This window comes from Lepidochelys olivacea (assembly GCF_965140295.1).
Source record: "Lepidochelys olivacea isolate rLepOli2 genome assembly, chromosome: 13".
NCBI classification, from domain to species: Eukaryota; Metazoa; Chordata; order Testudines; family Cheloniidae; genus Lepidochelys; species Lepidochelys olivacea.
The window spans coordinates 19926621-19942960 of record NC_140423.1 but is presented as its reverse complement, the minus strand read 5'-3'; the positions used below and the strand labels follow the sequence as shown (position 1 = coordinate 19942960).

The window sequence follows — 16340 nt, the reverse complement described above, 5'->3', positions numbered from 1 at the left end:
AAACAGAGCAAATAATGTGTTGGCAGCAAATGTCACAACGCTCCCCCTCTCTTGTAACTACAATGGTGCTGGTTCCTTCTGCAGTGGTTTGGCACCTGCACGCAGGTCTCCCAGGACCGGCTACCCTCCCCGGGCTGCTGTTGGAGGCTGGGCTGCAATGGACCCCTGGTTTTCTCTCTCTTCCCTGCTTTGTGCCAGGGTGCGACGGGTCTGACAGAGCTGGCGATGGTGGCACCGTGGGCCCTGGCTGCAGGCGTCATCTCCTCTCCTTCAACCCAGCAGCAGCCCCCAGCCTCACTCACTGCAGCCCACCTCAGGGCTTCTCCGGACAGCGGGCACCTCCGCCAAGCCTCCAGTAGGGGGCGTCGGGGGTTGCAAGGGAGTTGTAGGGGATCTGAGGGGCCCGGGTGTTTGGGGGAGAGAGGAGGAAGCTGCTTGCCAGGGAGATTCGTGCGCGAGCCCCGGGCTGCAGAGGGGAGCGGGGTCTGGGGCAGGGCCAGGCTGCAGAGAGCAGCCAGGGGGCGGCGGATCCCAAGCAGCTGGGAGCACCGAGGGCCGCGAGCTCTGTCCCGCGGAAAGGGCGCTGGCGGCTGTCCGGGAGGCGGGGCCGGCCCGAGCGCTGGGCGGGGCCGGGCCGGGCTCCAAGCTCTCGGCAGCCCTGCTGTCCCGCCAGAGCGGGCTGGAGGGGAGCCGCGGCTGCAGCATGGAGCGCGGCGCGGGGCAGGGGGCGCCCGTCTTCGACCTGCCTAAGGTGAGCGAGCGGGTCAGCACGGCCGGGCCGGGCAGCGAGCTGCGGCTCTGAGCCGGGCGCCGGCTGCGGCTCTGAGCCGGGCGCCGGCTGCCTGCCCCGTGCTGGGTGCTCCTGGGTCCGAGCCGGGGGCTGCGTCCCTTCCGTGGGCGGGCGGCTCCGCGGTGGGGCAGCCCCCCGCACCCCGGCACGTGCCTGCCCCCCGGGGCAGTGGGGGGCCCTGCCTAGAGCCAGATTCGTGGCCACCACGCGAGCCGGGCCAGCCCCGAACCCCTGGGGCTGGTGGGCGGCGCGAGCCCACCTAGGTCTCCCGGGGACACGCGGAACGCGGGGAGACCCAGCTGCACCGCACGGGAAGGGCCATTGCCCGCAGCCGGGCTTGTATTTATCTTGAGTGGCTTTGCCAGCCAGAATCTGTCGCCCCCCATTTTGCTGGTAAGCGTTTGTGTTCTGCTGCTTCCACTTTCTCTTGCTCATCCTGCTGACTTATTATTTGTACTGCGGTTAGCAGCACCCACATTGGGCTAGGCGCTGTCTATGCACGCGGGAAGATGCTGTCCGGTTCTCGCCCTAAAGGGACTGTAGTAGGAAGCCTGGTCTGACAGCAGAACTGCAATACCTCTTGCTGCTGAGAGAGTCGCTGGCACAGCACTGACATCGTGTAACGGCAAGTGTTTGTAGTTTCCAACTACAGCTGCACCAGCTGTTGCTGCCTTTTGATAGCAGTGAGCAGGGGCGGCCGGTTTGTATAATTTTTGGTGGTGCCCAGAACAGGTCCAAGTCCGGCCCCCCGGCCTTGTAAGCCAATATACTGTATATTTTTAAAAATAATGTAAAAATGTGAGGGCTCTGGGGTGTGAGGGGGGCTCAGGGCTCTGGCCAGGGGTGCGGGCTCTGAGGTGGGACAGGGCTCAGGATGAGGAGTTTAGGGTGCAGACAGGCTGCCCCGGGGTAGGGGCTTGCGAGGAGGATTCCCCCACGCCCTCTCCCTGCAGGCAGCAGCGAGCTCCAGGGGAGGGGCCCCCACTTCCCCCCTGCACCACACTCACCTCGCACCACTGTCACTGCACATGCTCCTAGGGCCCCTCTCAGGTACACGAAGCCCCTTCGCCTCCCCTGTGGTGGGTGCCCAGGGGGCTGCCATCCCATGTGCGCCTCCTCCCCTGCTGCTGCCCCTCACTGTAGCCTCACTGGGGGTGGGACTTGCCCTTGTCCAGCATGGGGCAGGAGCGGTGACTGCGGCCCGGAGGCCCCCTGTGCTGGTGAAGGGTCCTGCTGGAAAATGAAAGGGTCTGAGCGGGAAGGGCAGGCTCAGGGTCAGCCTGCCCTGGCAGTAGTGCATGGGGGTCACTAGGACCCTGCGGCGGCCGTTGATGCCAGGAGGCAGCATGGAGCTGCAGGAGAGAGACTCTGCTCCAGGGCCCTGGGGAGGTGCGCAGGGGTATTAAGTAGGGACCGGGGGACATTCGGGGGAGGCGCGTGGGGACGTCAAACGGGGCCGGGGGAGAGATCTGGCCCTGAACATTGGTGGAGCTGGGCCCCTGGGCCCTGAATATTGCTGGAGCCCGGGCATCACGGGCCCATACAACTCACCACCCCGAGTGATGATTGTGGATAGCCAATGTTTAGGAAAATAAGCAACATATAAAAAGATTGTTAATGCAAAAATAATTTAAACTAAGCACCAAGCATTAAATGAGCTAGAGATTGATGGAATCCTTTCACAACAGTCACCAGCAAATATATCCCAGCAGTACTGTCAGTATATAGAGTTGATAACAGTACAAGTAGTGAAGTGAAAAGTATCTAGCAGCACAAGAAAGCCTATAAAGAAAATGGTGTAAGGGATAAGATGTTGAAGTTTAGCTCATGGTCTGTTATATCCATGCATCCTGTCGTCTCCCCACCATCCAAGATTGGAGGGCAAAGGATGTTTTTTCAAAAAGAAAAGGAGTACTTGTGGCACCTTAGAGACTAATCAATTTATTTGAGCATGAGCTTTCGTGAGCTACAGCTCACTTCATCGGATGCATACCGTGGAAACTGCAGTAGACATTATATACACACAGAGACCATGAAACAATACCCCCTCCCACCCCACTGTCCTGCTGGTAATAGCTTATCTAAAGTGATTTCCAGCACAAATCCAGGTTTTCTCACCCTCCGCCCCCCCCCCCCCACAAACTCACTCTCCTGCTGGTAATAGCCCATCCAAAGTGACCACTCTCTTCACAATGTTTTTTCAGACTCACTCCAGACAACTAAAAATCACAAAATATTGATTGGTTTCAGAGTAACAGCCGTGTTAGTCTGTATTCACAAAAAGAAAAGGAGTACTTGTGGCACCTTAGAGACTAACCAATTTATTAGAGCATAAGCTTTCGTGAGCTACAGCTCACTTCATCAGATGCATATCGTGGAAACTGCAGCAGACTTTATATATACACAGAGAATATGAAACAATACCTCCTCCCACCCCACTGTCCTGCTCCCACCCCACTGTCCAGCAGGAGAGTGAGTTTGTGTGTGTATGGGGGTGGGGGGGATGTGAGAGAACCTGGATTTGTGCAGGAAATAGCCCAACTTGATTGTCATGCACATTGTGTAAAGAGTTGTCACTTTGGATGGGCTATCACCAGCAGGAGAGTGAATTTGTGGGGGGGGGTGGAGGGTGAGAAAACCTGGATTTGTGCTGGAAATGGCCCACCTGATGATCACTTTAGATAAGCTATTACCAGCAGGACAGTGGGGTGGGAGGAGGTATTGGTTCATATTCTCTGTGTATATATAAAGTCTGCTGCAGTTTCCACGATATGCATCTGATGAAGTGAGCTGTAGCTCACGAAAGCTTATGCTCTAATAAATTGGTTAGTCTCTAAGGTGCCACAAGTACTCCTTTTCTTTTTTTGAAAATATTGATTGTAAATTTTGCTATTTTAGAACTAATTTCCATATTGAAAAAAGGTCTAACACTGAGATTTAAACTTTCTGTTAATGTGAGCAAGCAGGAAAAGCAGGCAAGAGAGATGACCTTCTAGGAATGACCTGGAAGATTCTTTGTTGACTACCCAAGCTTACGATATACCCATTAAGCCTCCTAGTGAAATCAGTGCTGGAAAAAGGGGTCAAATTTATGGTCATGGAGTGTAAGGGACTGCGGAAGACTCTGTGATGGCCTAGCTAGGGAAGAACGCTTTCTCATGCAGATGGTTACTATCGGTCAGTGTCGGACATGAGGAACCGGTCGAAACCGGTCCACAACCGGCCCCTTGCCAGTAAAGGAGCACAACCCTGTAGTAATTATACATGAGCTGATAATGTTAAGTGTATATTAATTCCTGCTACCCGCCCCTTCATTGGACTCCGTCCCAGGCATTGCTCTGGTGCGCTGGGCTCTCCGCCTCCGTGACAGCAACGCTTGGAGTCCCCGTTGCGGGTGTGTCAGTTACGTTCAGTAAAGCCAATAATTCGTCGCTTTGCCGCGTTTGAGCCTCGCTTTTTCGGAGCACCCTTGCCAGGCCTCCCGGGCCTAGACCAGAACATGGAGTATGAAGTCCTGTTTATTGGCAGACCAGGGGCACAGCATGGGAAGCAGCAGTGAAAGATTCCTCCAAGCTATCCTGCTATTGTAGCTCAATGCTGACCTGGAATTCCCCCATTAGGATCAGAGGAGAGTTCAGTCTACATGATGCATGTGGTCCTTTGCCTCCTGGTTGCTACTGCCAACAAAGGGGGAAACTAGTGGTAGTATTTTTGGGTGGATACCTGTCTGCTTTGATCTGGATGGAGGCCACAAAATTACTGTTAGATGATCCCTTTCAGTCACTATCAGTATGAGTTCCATCAGAGCCATTGATCTGTAGGTGAAATGCTGTGTATATTCTCAATTCCCTGAGTCATCCAGCCTCCCATCACCTTTATAACCACCATTTAAAACAAAGGATATTTGAGAATGTTCTGCTTGCAGCACATTGAAAGAATAATTTACACTCTGTGTTAGATGAACATAGACCAAAAAGTTTTCTTGGTCTTATTGAATTTAGATAAATACATCTTTTGTGTAATGTGCAGTATGTTTGACATTAAATTTTTCAGAAATAAGCATAGGGTCTAAGCTGGTCTCAGTGTGTCTCATTTAATGAAAAATAAAGGTCATGACACATACCATTTTCCTTAATAGCTTATTATTTAAAACTTAGGCTTTCTGGAGAACCTCTAGTGGCTAAGTAGTCCATTGTTAGAAAAAATCAAACTCGGAGCTTACATTTTTATATATATATATATATATATATATATATATATATATATATATAAAGCTTCAGTGACTGTGTGCTGATAATCACATGTTGATAGGATTCTGGGATATGTACTAAGGATGCTCTGGCTTTGGGTTATAGAGTGATTTTTGTTCTCTTAGAACCTTCATTGTTGTAACAGGCTTTCTCTTTCAGATTTTTTTTATTTTTGGGGGTATGTTTTGTTCAGTTCTTTGCTGGTGACAATTTCTGTCTGCCCAAAGACATCACACAGATCACAGCTGTAAAATGTACTCTGATATTTCACTTAGCCATTTGCAGTACAAATACATCTGAAGCAAGGTCATAGGTTACACTTTATGTACACAAATCATGGTGTTCATTGTGTTTATACTTGGGCAGAAAACATAAAGAAGGAGAGAGGGAAGAATAGAAAATAGATGCTTAGTTTCATATCCTTGGTCTCTTGCAGAGAACATCACCAAAGAAGCCACCTCTTAGCTAGCTTCTGATCTCAGTTACTGTGGTACAAAATCTGGCATAAATGATATCAGAATCTGGCTCTCTTTTTGAATCTTTGACTCGCTTCAATCTTTGGTTTACTTTGGTTGCTGCTGGTAGGACAGAATTCAGCTTTCAATAGGCACTTCATCCAAATGGGTGGCAGCTAATTCTCAATCTGTGGTTAGTTATCCTCAACTGAAAGGGGGAAGAAAGAGAGTGGATGTGAGACATCACATTGTTGAGCCATCTTCCTGGTTTTTCTGCAGGGTGAGAGGTTAAGTAAAAGATAAACATCTGCACAGCTCATTAAAATTTCAAACAGCTGAAAATGCCTCTATTCTTTCAGTTCCTCAGAAGTCAGAAATCACAGAAATGTAGGACTGGAAGGGAGCTCAAGAGGTCTAGTCCAGTCCCTTACCCTGAGGCAGGACCGAGTATACACACCCATTGCAGAGGTTTATCAACATGTTCTTAAAAACCACCAGCGATGGCGATTCAACAACCTGCCTTGGAAGCCTATTCCAGTATTTAATTATCCATATAGTTAGAAAGCTTTTCCTAATATCTACCCTAAATCTCCCTTGGTTCAGGTTAAACTGATTACTACTTGTCCTACTTTCAGAGGACATGGAGGACAATGGATCACTGATCTCTTTATAACGGCCCTTAACAGGTTTGAAGACTTATCAGGTGTGTCTCTCCCCCCGCCCCCTTCTTCTTTTCTCAAGACTAAACATGCCCAGTTTTTTTAACCTTTCCTCATAAGTCAGGCTTTCTAAATCTTTTGTCATTTTTGTTGCTCTCCTGTCGACGCTCTCCGATTTGTCCATGTCTTTCTTAAAATTGGTGTCCAAAACTGGACACGCTACTCAACTGAGGCCTCACCAGTGCCGAATAGAGCGGGCCAATTATCTCCGATATTTTACATGCGACACTCCTGGTAATACACTCCAGAATTCTATTAGCCGTTTTTGCAACTGCATCACATATCTCCTATTCAATTTGCGATCCATTATAATCTCCAGATCCTTTTCAGCACTTGGTCAGTTATTCTCCATTTGATTTTTTCCTCCCTAAGTGTGGTGCTTTGCGCTTGCCTTTATCGAATTTCATCTTTTTGATTTCAGATCAGTTCTCCAATTTTTTCAAGGTCATTTTGAATTTGAAACCTGCCTTCCAGTTTCCTAGCAACCCCTGCCATCTTGGTGTCATCTGCAAATTTTATAAGGCTACTATTCACTCTGTTATCCAAGTCATTAATAACTATGTTGAATAGTACCAGACTTAATACAGACCCCTGCAGGAACTACTTTTTGAGTACTGTTTTTCAATCAGTTGTGCACCCATATTATAGTAATTTCATCTAGACCACATTTCCCTAGTTTGTTGATGAGAGTAACATGTGGAACTATATCAAAAGCCTCACTAAAATCAAGATCTATCACATCTGCTGCTTCCTCCCATCCACTAGGCCTGTAATCCTGTGAAAGAAGGTGTCAAGGTTCCTTCCCCACTCTGAACTCGAGTACAGATGTGGGGACCTGCATGAAAGACCCCCTAAGCTTATTCTTACCAGCTTAGGTTAAACACTGCCACCACCAAAGTGTTACACAAAGAACAGGGGAAGTGCCCACTTGGAAACATCTCCCCCCCCCAAAAAAATATCCCCCCAAGCATTACACCCCCTTTCCTGGGGAAGGTTTGATAAAAATCCTCACCAATTTGCATAGGTGAACACAGACCCAAACCCTTGGATCTTAAGAACAATGAGAAGCAATCAGATTCTTAAAAGAAGAATTTTAATTAAAGAAAAAGTAAAAGAAACACCTCTGTAAAATCAGGGTGGAAAATACCTTACAGGGTAATCAGATTCAAAACATAGAGAATCCCTCTAGGCAAAACCTTAAGTTACAAAAAGGTACAAAAACAGGAATATACATTCCATTCAGCACAACTTATTTTATCAGCCATTTAAACAAAACAGAATCTAATGCATATCTAGCTAGATTACTTACTGACTTTTTACAGGAGTTGTGACCTGCATTCCTGCTCTGGTCCCGGCAAAAGCATCACACAGACAGAGAGAGCCCTTTGTCTGCCCCCCCCCCTCCAGCTTTGAAAGTATCTTGTCTCCTCATTGGTCATTTTGGTCAGGTGCCAGCGAGGTTATCTTAGCTTCTTAATCCTTTACAAGTGAAAGGAGTTTTCCTCTGGCCAGGAGGGATTTAAAGGTGTTTACCCTTCCCTTTATATTTATGACAGAAGGAAATTAGTTTGGTCTGGCATGATTTGTTTTTGATGGTGGTCATTATTTATCATCCCATTATGCTCTAGATGCTTGTAAGGTTCATGTTCTTTCATTCTGAGTTTTTTCTCCTCTGAGCTTGAGCTGACATCAGAAAAATACAGCTACTTAGAAAAGTCTGTACACAGGTATTCTTACGCATGTTTTATTCCAGTAATGTGTGTGCCATCTCCGGTGGGAGATGCCTCTTTACAGTCATGCCATCAAACCCCAGCCATCCTTAGACGTTAGACACCAAATCCTACTTGGAGTTACAATGATGGAACTCCAGAGAATCAGTACATTTCGTCAGTGCCATTAAGAGCAGAAATTGACCCACAGTGATTACTTTAATTTTTTGCCATCTGAAGCATAAATGACTGCTTCTCTCATTTATGCATCTCACTGACTGTTAAAATAGTGGAGTAGCAGGAGCCAGTAAAGACAAGATATGATCCAGGGGAAAAAATGCTGTGTAATTTGGAATCTGATAGGTAGCCAAGTCATGCTTTGCATAACTCTTCCAGATCCTGAATCCGTTAGTGAACCCAGATTGCCTCTTCTCAGTTGTAGCACCGTTTGGTGCCAAGAACTATCATCTTATTTCATAGAGACATTCACTGATCACTTGACTGGCTTCATGGGCCACCAAGAACAAGCTAAGCACAGGTCAAGACCAGAAACATAATGCCCTTTTTCCAGGAATTCAGCCTGTTCACGTAAGACATCATAAGAAGCATAGAAAGCACCTGTGACTCTGACCCCTTCTCTTTCTGGATTCTAAAAGAGTACAGAACATCTGAGACTCCTCTGAGCAGATATGGTCAACCCCTGTTTTGACAAGAAGGATCTGTCACTCGCTCTGAAACATGCAATAGACAATACCAAAGAAACTATCTTTTGACATTGAGACTGTACTAACAACTGCTTGGATGTCTAACCTGTTTTTCCTAAGCAAGCTAATTGAGAAGCTAGAAAAAAGCAGTCTGTAAAACTAGTAGTCTTCTGGATTCCTCTGTCAGGCTACAGTCTAGAATGTGGTATGGGTACAGCCCTTGTTGCTTTAGTGGATGACTTTCTCCTGTTACTCAGAGTCCTTGGGAGGGGACAGATACTACCTATAGTAGAAAATTAGAATTTCTGGCCCAGTGTCTTAGTAGAAACATGTTGTCCCTTGCTTGTACTCTGACAAGGACCTCATTTCATGAGTTGTCTCTAATTAGCATCAAGGTGCCTGCTTTTCATCATAGCTCTTATAACTTCCCTGAGACATAAGGCATGACTAGTTCCTAATTGACAGCATGCATCTGAACCAGCTGAGCAAGGTGCTTCTGAGAGCAGGAATCTCTGCACTTTCAGTACTTTGTCCATTCAAAAGAACAGCGGTAGCAGACAGAACAGTGGGATGAGAACACAGGCCGGCGTGCGACATGCATATGCTGTCCAACAGACTGTGTAGCATTGCTGTTGAGTTATCAAACCCTAATAAATCCCAGGAACTTCTAATGTAGGGCAGGTGTTACTCCGAACCCTCCAAGGTTCAATGTGTGTGATGGGCCTTTTTTTAATGGTGACAAACGCCCAACATGAAGTAACAGAGAAGAGATGAGAAAGCAATATGTGGCATCTGTCTAATCAACAGCATTTTCTGTAACCTTGCTGTAAAGATCTCACATTTCTAATACCGATGATTTACATTAAAAACTCCTAACAGGAAGCTTTCTTCTAGAGACTACATCTAGATGCCATTTCCACAACCATTTCACCACTGTCTTAGTATTAGGGAGTTTTGGATGAGCTTCCATTTATAAATAGTAGTATCCAAACAAGATGACTGTTTTCTCCCTGTATGTGTGTGTGATATGCTAAAGAGTGGAATTGCTTTTTGGGAATGGAATTGACAGTTTAATGCTAGATATTGCACATACTCAGTCACTGCCCAGGAAGCAACAGGCTGCAAGCTGGATGGGTATTTTCTATGACAGAAAGATTTTTGTGACTTCCCAGAATTTTCTCATTTGCTGAAAGCCTTTTGACATAGGGACAAAGTACAGTTTACTGGGAAAAAAACAAGAATGGGTGGATGATGCTATCATGCAGTGTCAAAGTTTGATTTCGCTTTTCAGATCACTACCTTGGCTTCAGACAGTGGATATTCACGTGTACAGGTCATCCTTCCTCCTACCACATGCTGAGTTTTGACCTTTCTTAATTTTTTCTACTTGAAGTTTTCAAAGTTATTCAATAACTGAATGAGTCAATGGATACAGCATGCAATGACTGTAGTGTCCAGTTATTGTTCATGTTAATATATGGTGGTTTAGAAAATGCTGATGATGTGCTGATACATACACCTGAGCAAAGTGACTGATGATTAAAGGCCTTTTTAATTATTAAACAGTCATTGACTGGGTTATCCATTAATACCCGCTTCAATTGATCAGCATAATGGGTAGAGTTGTGTGCTCATTAATATAAATTATTTGGGTCCTTAGGTTTTGATCAAATCAACCACTGATTGAATTTAGGAAACCCTGAAAGTCAAATTGTTAGGGGAAAGGTTGACAGTGCCTCATTCCCATTTCATTTACACAGTTAGTAAAAATCAGTATTAGAGTAATAGATCTTAAGGCTAGAAGGGACCACTAGATCATTTACTCCAGCCTCCTTCATAGATATCACAGGCCACCAACACCACCCAGCACCTGCACACCAAACCCAACAACCAACGTTAGATCAAAGCATTGTAGCCCGGAAGAGAGACTACTATTATGTGCCACAGGCATGGGTGGCAGGTGAACCCCACTTTGGGGAGGCTAGCCTGCCAGCCCTGCCCCTTCCACCCAAGGCCTTGCACACTGGAGCCCCAAAACCCCCATCCCACCCCATAAAAGGAGAAGCCCTGACTCTGAGGGGGCCCCCATGACTGGAGGAGCCACGGCCGACCTGCCTGACCCAGCCACATTGGGCTAAGCTGCCACCTCCCCCCCCCCCCGCCATCTCCCCTCCAGCCACTGGGCACCCCCTGCCAGAGTCAGGCCTGCCCTAGCTCCGGGCCAAGCTGCTGGTCTCCCTGAGCACTGGGCTGAGCTGCTGGCCCCCAAGTGCCTGCCGGGCCGAGCTGCCCCCACGCGCCCCCCCAGAGTTGGGCCAAGGCCAAGTTGCTGGCCCCTTTTAGTGCCAGCTCCTTGGGTCCCTGAAGTGCACCCCAGCCAAGCTGCTGACCCCAGCACCTGGCTGAGCCTCCTCAGTCTGCCAGCTCTCCACATCCCTCCTCGCTCCCCTGTCTGGAGGACGAGGGACATGGTGAGCGGTGGGGACCTGTGTGGGGGTGGGGTGTAGAGTGGAGGAGGCGGTGGGGGTCTTGAGGAAGGGCCGCAGCCACCGCAGCCCAGGTGTCCAGCGGCGGGTCAGCGGCAGCCTTGCCTTCCCTGTTATACCTGCCACCCATGGCCACAGGCAGACAAGAGGAGGGGCTGAGGCCTCTGCAGTGGCAGGGAAATTAAGTGAGATATACCAAGATAATCCTGACAAGTGACCTGCACCCATATGATACAGAGGAAGGCAAACCCCCGCACCACAGTCAGTGCCTGTTGGACGTGGGGGGGAAACTCCTTCCAGACTACACGTGTGGTGATCAGTTAAACCCTGAGCGTGTGAGCAAGATCCAAGCAGCTAAGCATCTCTGAGAGAGACTGCTTGGTGCCACCTCAAAGCCCTGGCCCACTCTGTCCAATGTCCCATTCCAGTTGTGGCCATCCTTGACGCTTCTAAGGAAGGAGATTTGAACCCCACCCACTACCCCAGAATACACTTGGAATCCTTTCCTGACCCCTGCAGCTGGCCAGCTGAAACCCTGGAGCATGAGCATTTAGCGATATAAACTGGAAGTGAGCCCCAGGGCTGTTAAGCCCTGCTTCCTACCATCACAAGCAATCCCGTCATACAGTCACACTCATAAATTTGTCCAGCTCTCTCTCAAAACTAATTAAGTTGTTTGCCCCCACCATTCCTATTGGGACATTGTTCCAGAACCTCATCCCTCTGATTAGAAACCATCCTCTACTTTCCAGCCTGACTTTGTTCATGGCCAGTTCATATCCATTTGTTCTTGTGCCGACGCTATTCTTTAGCTTAAATAGCTCTTCACCCTCCCAGGTATTTACCCCCCTACATATTAACTTCCATGGACCTTTCCCTAACTTTGGTGTAAGTGAAAAGGAAAATCAGGCCTTAAAACAGAATGAATAAACACTCTATATGTCACCTGGCTCAAAGGCTACTTTTCTGGGTCACCGTATCTGATGGCCTTTTTTTAAAAGCCATCTGTGAATTTACTGATTATGTAAGTGAAGGGCAAATGGCCCTGTTGAGAGCCAGGTATGCTGGGTACCTGCACTTTCTGTGCACGCTTACCCCGCTTGACCTTCAGTATTGCCTCAGCTAGTCCAGTCTTGGATCTCTCTTCTCAACAAGGCTTGAATATTGTGACAGTTTGCAAAGTGGATTTTTGACATGGACCAACCAGCTGATGATCAACAAGCTCACTCTCTTAGGGCACAAATAGGATTTGAAGCCAGATCTCCAGAAGGGAAGCAAGTGCACATCATGTCCCATCTACCCAGCCATCTTTAAAGATGGCTTGAAGAACATGTTGCTGGTTGCAATACTGATGAAGACCCATGGACTGAGCAATAGGTCATCATTTGTCAAGCAGCCCTGAAAGAGTTAACACTCAAAGGAATTCAAGAGACGGCTTTATCTGATTTGGCCCACTGTGGAGTTAGTTTTATAAACCAACAAGCACAGTCATCCCTTCCATTGTCCTCTGCCAGTGCAGATGTAGCCTGCTTCTAGCCAAGGGAGGCTTAGCCTGTTTGGCAGTACTATGTGAGGGCACCAGCTGGAGGGGATCTTTCAGGGGGAACATTGCGCAACAGGCAAAATCCTGACCGAGAATTAGTTGATCTGCAGCACATTTATAACTTAGTCCAAACTGCAAGGCCTTACTAGTACTATATCATTTTGTATATACTATAGCTGTTTCCTCTGTCCTGTCATGCAGGGCAATGTATTTGAGAGCATAGCCTCTTCCATCTCTCACTGTTCTGGCCCCTCTAAGGGTATAATATAAATGTTCCTTAGTTCTCTGCTTGCTTTAGCTTATTTGCACTTCTCTGTGTAGAGATGTGGTCCAGTGAAAGCTGATTTATCTAAGTCCTAAGTTGTTGGAGAACTCATTGATCTAAAATAAGGTCATGTCCCTTGCATACGTTGATGATTTTCCCAAACATACCTAGTCTACTGAGGACCAGTGTGCCAGCCAGAATGACCATGGTTGATCGTGTCACACCAGGCATCGTGTAGCAAAGTTCTCAGATCTGGCTCAATCCTGTGAATCCACCAATCTCTGGAGTGGCCCTGCAGGTGGTGCCAGGTGGGGTCAGTGTGCACCCCTTTGCCCTTCAATGGAAAGTTTGAAGTAGTACCTGATAAGGACCCCGCTCAGAGTAATGAGCGAGAGCCAACGATGGACCAGTGGATGCGGGCCAAGTTCCCCAGCAGTGGTGAAGCTGGATGAGACATCACTGGATGTTTGGACTGCATAGGGTAGAAGAAGAGCTAGATCTTTGTAACGGTCATCCCCGTCCTCAAGAACCAATAGCACCTGGCAGAAGAGTTTCTGGGAAAGGGAATGGTGTTTCCCCAGTCCCAAGGAGGCAGAGTGAAACAAAGAGTCGATCAGCCATGATAAACAACGCAAAAAGTTCTGTGCTTATCCAGTTCCCTACTTGTCCATTTCATTTGGATAGACAAGGCTTTTGTCAGATTTTGCTAGTTCCTTATAGCCCAGGGAATCTGAGGATGCTGGGCATTTTCCTTGCAAGCTGCACGCTACTTTGCTCAGATGCCCCTCACCCAACTTTATTATCCCTGTTTTATTGCAAGCTATTTGAGGGGGAGAGAACCCTCTCCCGGAGACATGGAGTGGAACCTTGTTACTTTCCTGCTGCAGTTTACCAGTGTCTTGTTTACAATAGCAACAGAGGGTAGAGGCAGGTGGCCCACAATTTAAAGGAAGCTACTTAATGTTGCTGTCACTTGTGGGTCGCTTTTGCAGGAAATGTTTGAGATGAGCTAGGAACTTGTAGATGCATGTTGCTAGGATTTTGTACATGGTACAATGTGGAATAAAGATGCATAGTGAGCCTCAAGCCTGTAATTCCATCAAAGGGTTGTGTGGCCACCAAAACCCCCAAGGAGTGACACCTCTGTGAAGACTCAATAATTGAATGGAATTGGAGCCCAATAATTCAAAACTTGCCAGGTTTTTACATTTCAGCCTTGCAGGGGGTGCCTGGGCTCAGGGCTTCAGCCCTGCAGCTCTGTTCCCGGCTTCTGCCTCGCAGGGGGTGCCAGGGCTCCCCATGGCTCTGTTCCCCATTTCAGCAGGGTGGCGGGCGCTGGGGTTTTTACATTTCTGAGGAGGATGGATCACTGCCCCCCAAAATGGACCCGACTGAGGGGTCCTGTTCTCTGTACCTACAAGCTCTGTTTTAGACCATGTTCGTGTCATCTAATAAACCTCTGTTTTCCTGGCTGGCTAAGAGTCACGTCTGACTGCGAAGTTGGGGTGCAGGACCCTCTGGCTTCCCCAGGACCCCGCCTGGGCGAACTCGCTGTGGGAAGCGCCCGGAGGGGCAGAGGATGCTGAATCCTCGAAGGTCAGACCCAGGAAGGTGGAAGCTGTGTGAGCTTTTTGCCCTGCAGACAGTCTGCTCACAGATAGGAGACTTCACCAGAGTCTTGCCTGGCTTCGTAGGGAGCAGTCCCAAAGCATTGCCCGGGGGACTCCGTGACAGGGGGTACATCAACTCATCTAGATATTTGCTTAGTTTTTCACAGGCTACATAAAAAGCACTGGCAAAGTCAGTACAAAATAAAATTTCATACAGAGAATGACTTGTTTATACCACTCTATACACTGTACACTGAAATGTAAGTACAATATTTATATTCCATTTGATTTATTTTGTGATTATGTGGTAAAAATGAGTCAGCAATTTTTCAGTATTAGTGTGCTGTGACACTTATATTTTTATATCTGATTTTGTAAGCAAGTAGTTTTTTAAGCGAGGTGAAACTTGAGGGTACACAAGACCAATCCAACTCCTGAAAGGGGTACAGTGGTCTGGAACGGATGAGGGCTACTGGTTTAAGAGATTATGAATATCAAGATGGAGCAGGATAGAAGCAAATGTCGCTCCCCCACCCCTACTTATTGGGGGACCAAATATGAGTAGGACAACTTCCTGAGCAGTGTAAACATTCCTGGAAACAGAGTTTGCTTGTAAAGGAATGTTAAAAATGTGACCTCCAGGAAGAACAGTGAATCCAATTCTGTCAATTTTCAGACATTCAATAAATAACTTACACTTATCAAGTATCTTTTCTATATTCTGTAGCTTTCTATGTTCTCTCTCTTAGCTCCCATCTTGTGACTCCACCACACTGGTTGTATTTGTAGCGTCTTCTGATCCAGAGATTACTTTCACAGTTATATGAATGTGTCATTGTTCTTTGTCTTTTTTTTAAAAAATATTTATTTATTTATTTATTTAATTTACTCATTTTTATTACAGGTAGAACTTCATGTCCACCTGGATGGAGCCATAAAGCCAGAAACAATATTATACTTTGGCAAGTGAGTTGTTTAAAAATAACAATTTGCTTCAGTGTGTTTAGCTGGGTGCTTTGATTTTTAAAGATTTCCTGAACAGAGGCGCCTCCATGTAAAAAGGAAAACTCCTAGAATTTGGCCCTGTCCTTGCTGATTAGGCCAGTGTTAGCTAGAACTATGTTTATACATCCTTTCCATTAGCAAGATTCTAGCTGACAAAGACAAGGATTTTTTGTTTACTAAGCCCTGCCAACAGTCTATCCTATAGATCACTGTATATCCCCACCCCTGATTCTGACATCCCAATTCTCAGACAAAAAGTTCTCTGTCCATGCCCGTCAGGGAAACTCTGCTTGAAATGTGCAAACAACAAATGGCTGTCACTAGCATGTCCTAGTCGCAGTGTAGACCAGTGCTGTGACTTGAGTGTATGATGCACAGAGCTGACCACTTTCTAATAGTGTGGTAGGGAACCTGGACTGAATTGGTGTTAAATATGTAACCAAACAGTGACCTAGTGCCCCTCTCCTTATGCTCACAAGCCACAGAGCTATAGACAACAACATGAGCAGGTTAGATGAGGAAACAGATTTTGTGGTCAGGCTTCCAAACAAATTTAGAAAGAATGAGTTATTAGCCCATTTCTAAATATATCCGTTAAACAGCACAGTGTTCTGTCACATTAATAACTGCAAGAGTTCTGCAAAGTGCAAACAACCTTAGTGCACCAGCATTGCCACTGCCAGTTCCGGGTCTGCAGAAAGCAATTGGCTGGGTCAGTTGTACTTGCCACACTATTAATGCTAGTATTTGTGTTTTCAACAGAGGTTTTCTCTCTCAGCACTCAGTGTAAATTTTCTGTTTAAT

General features: G+C 47.0%; 1 protein-coding gene across 1 annotated transcript in view; it reads left to right on the top strand.

Annotated features, from left to right (window-relative positions):
* Positions 1-627: 627 nt before the first annotated feature.
* LOC311530000 (adenosine deaminase-like) overlaps positions 628-16340 on the top strand; it is a 36877-nt gene continuing 21164 nt past the window's right edge. The window contains exons 1-2 of the mRNA XM_084646299.1: positions 628-751; positions 15436-15497. Coding sequence (XP_084502425.1) covers positions 704-751; positions 15436-15497 — 110 coding nt within the window. The 5' untranslated portion in view covers positions 628-703. The remainder of the gene's footprint in view (positions 752-15435; positions 15498-16340) is intronic.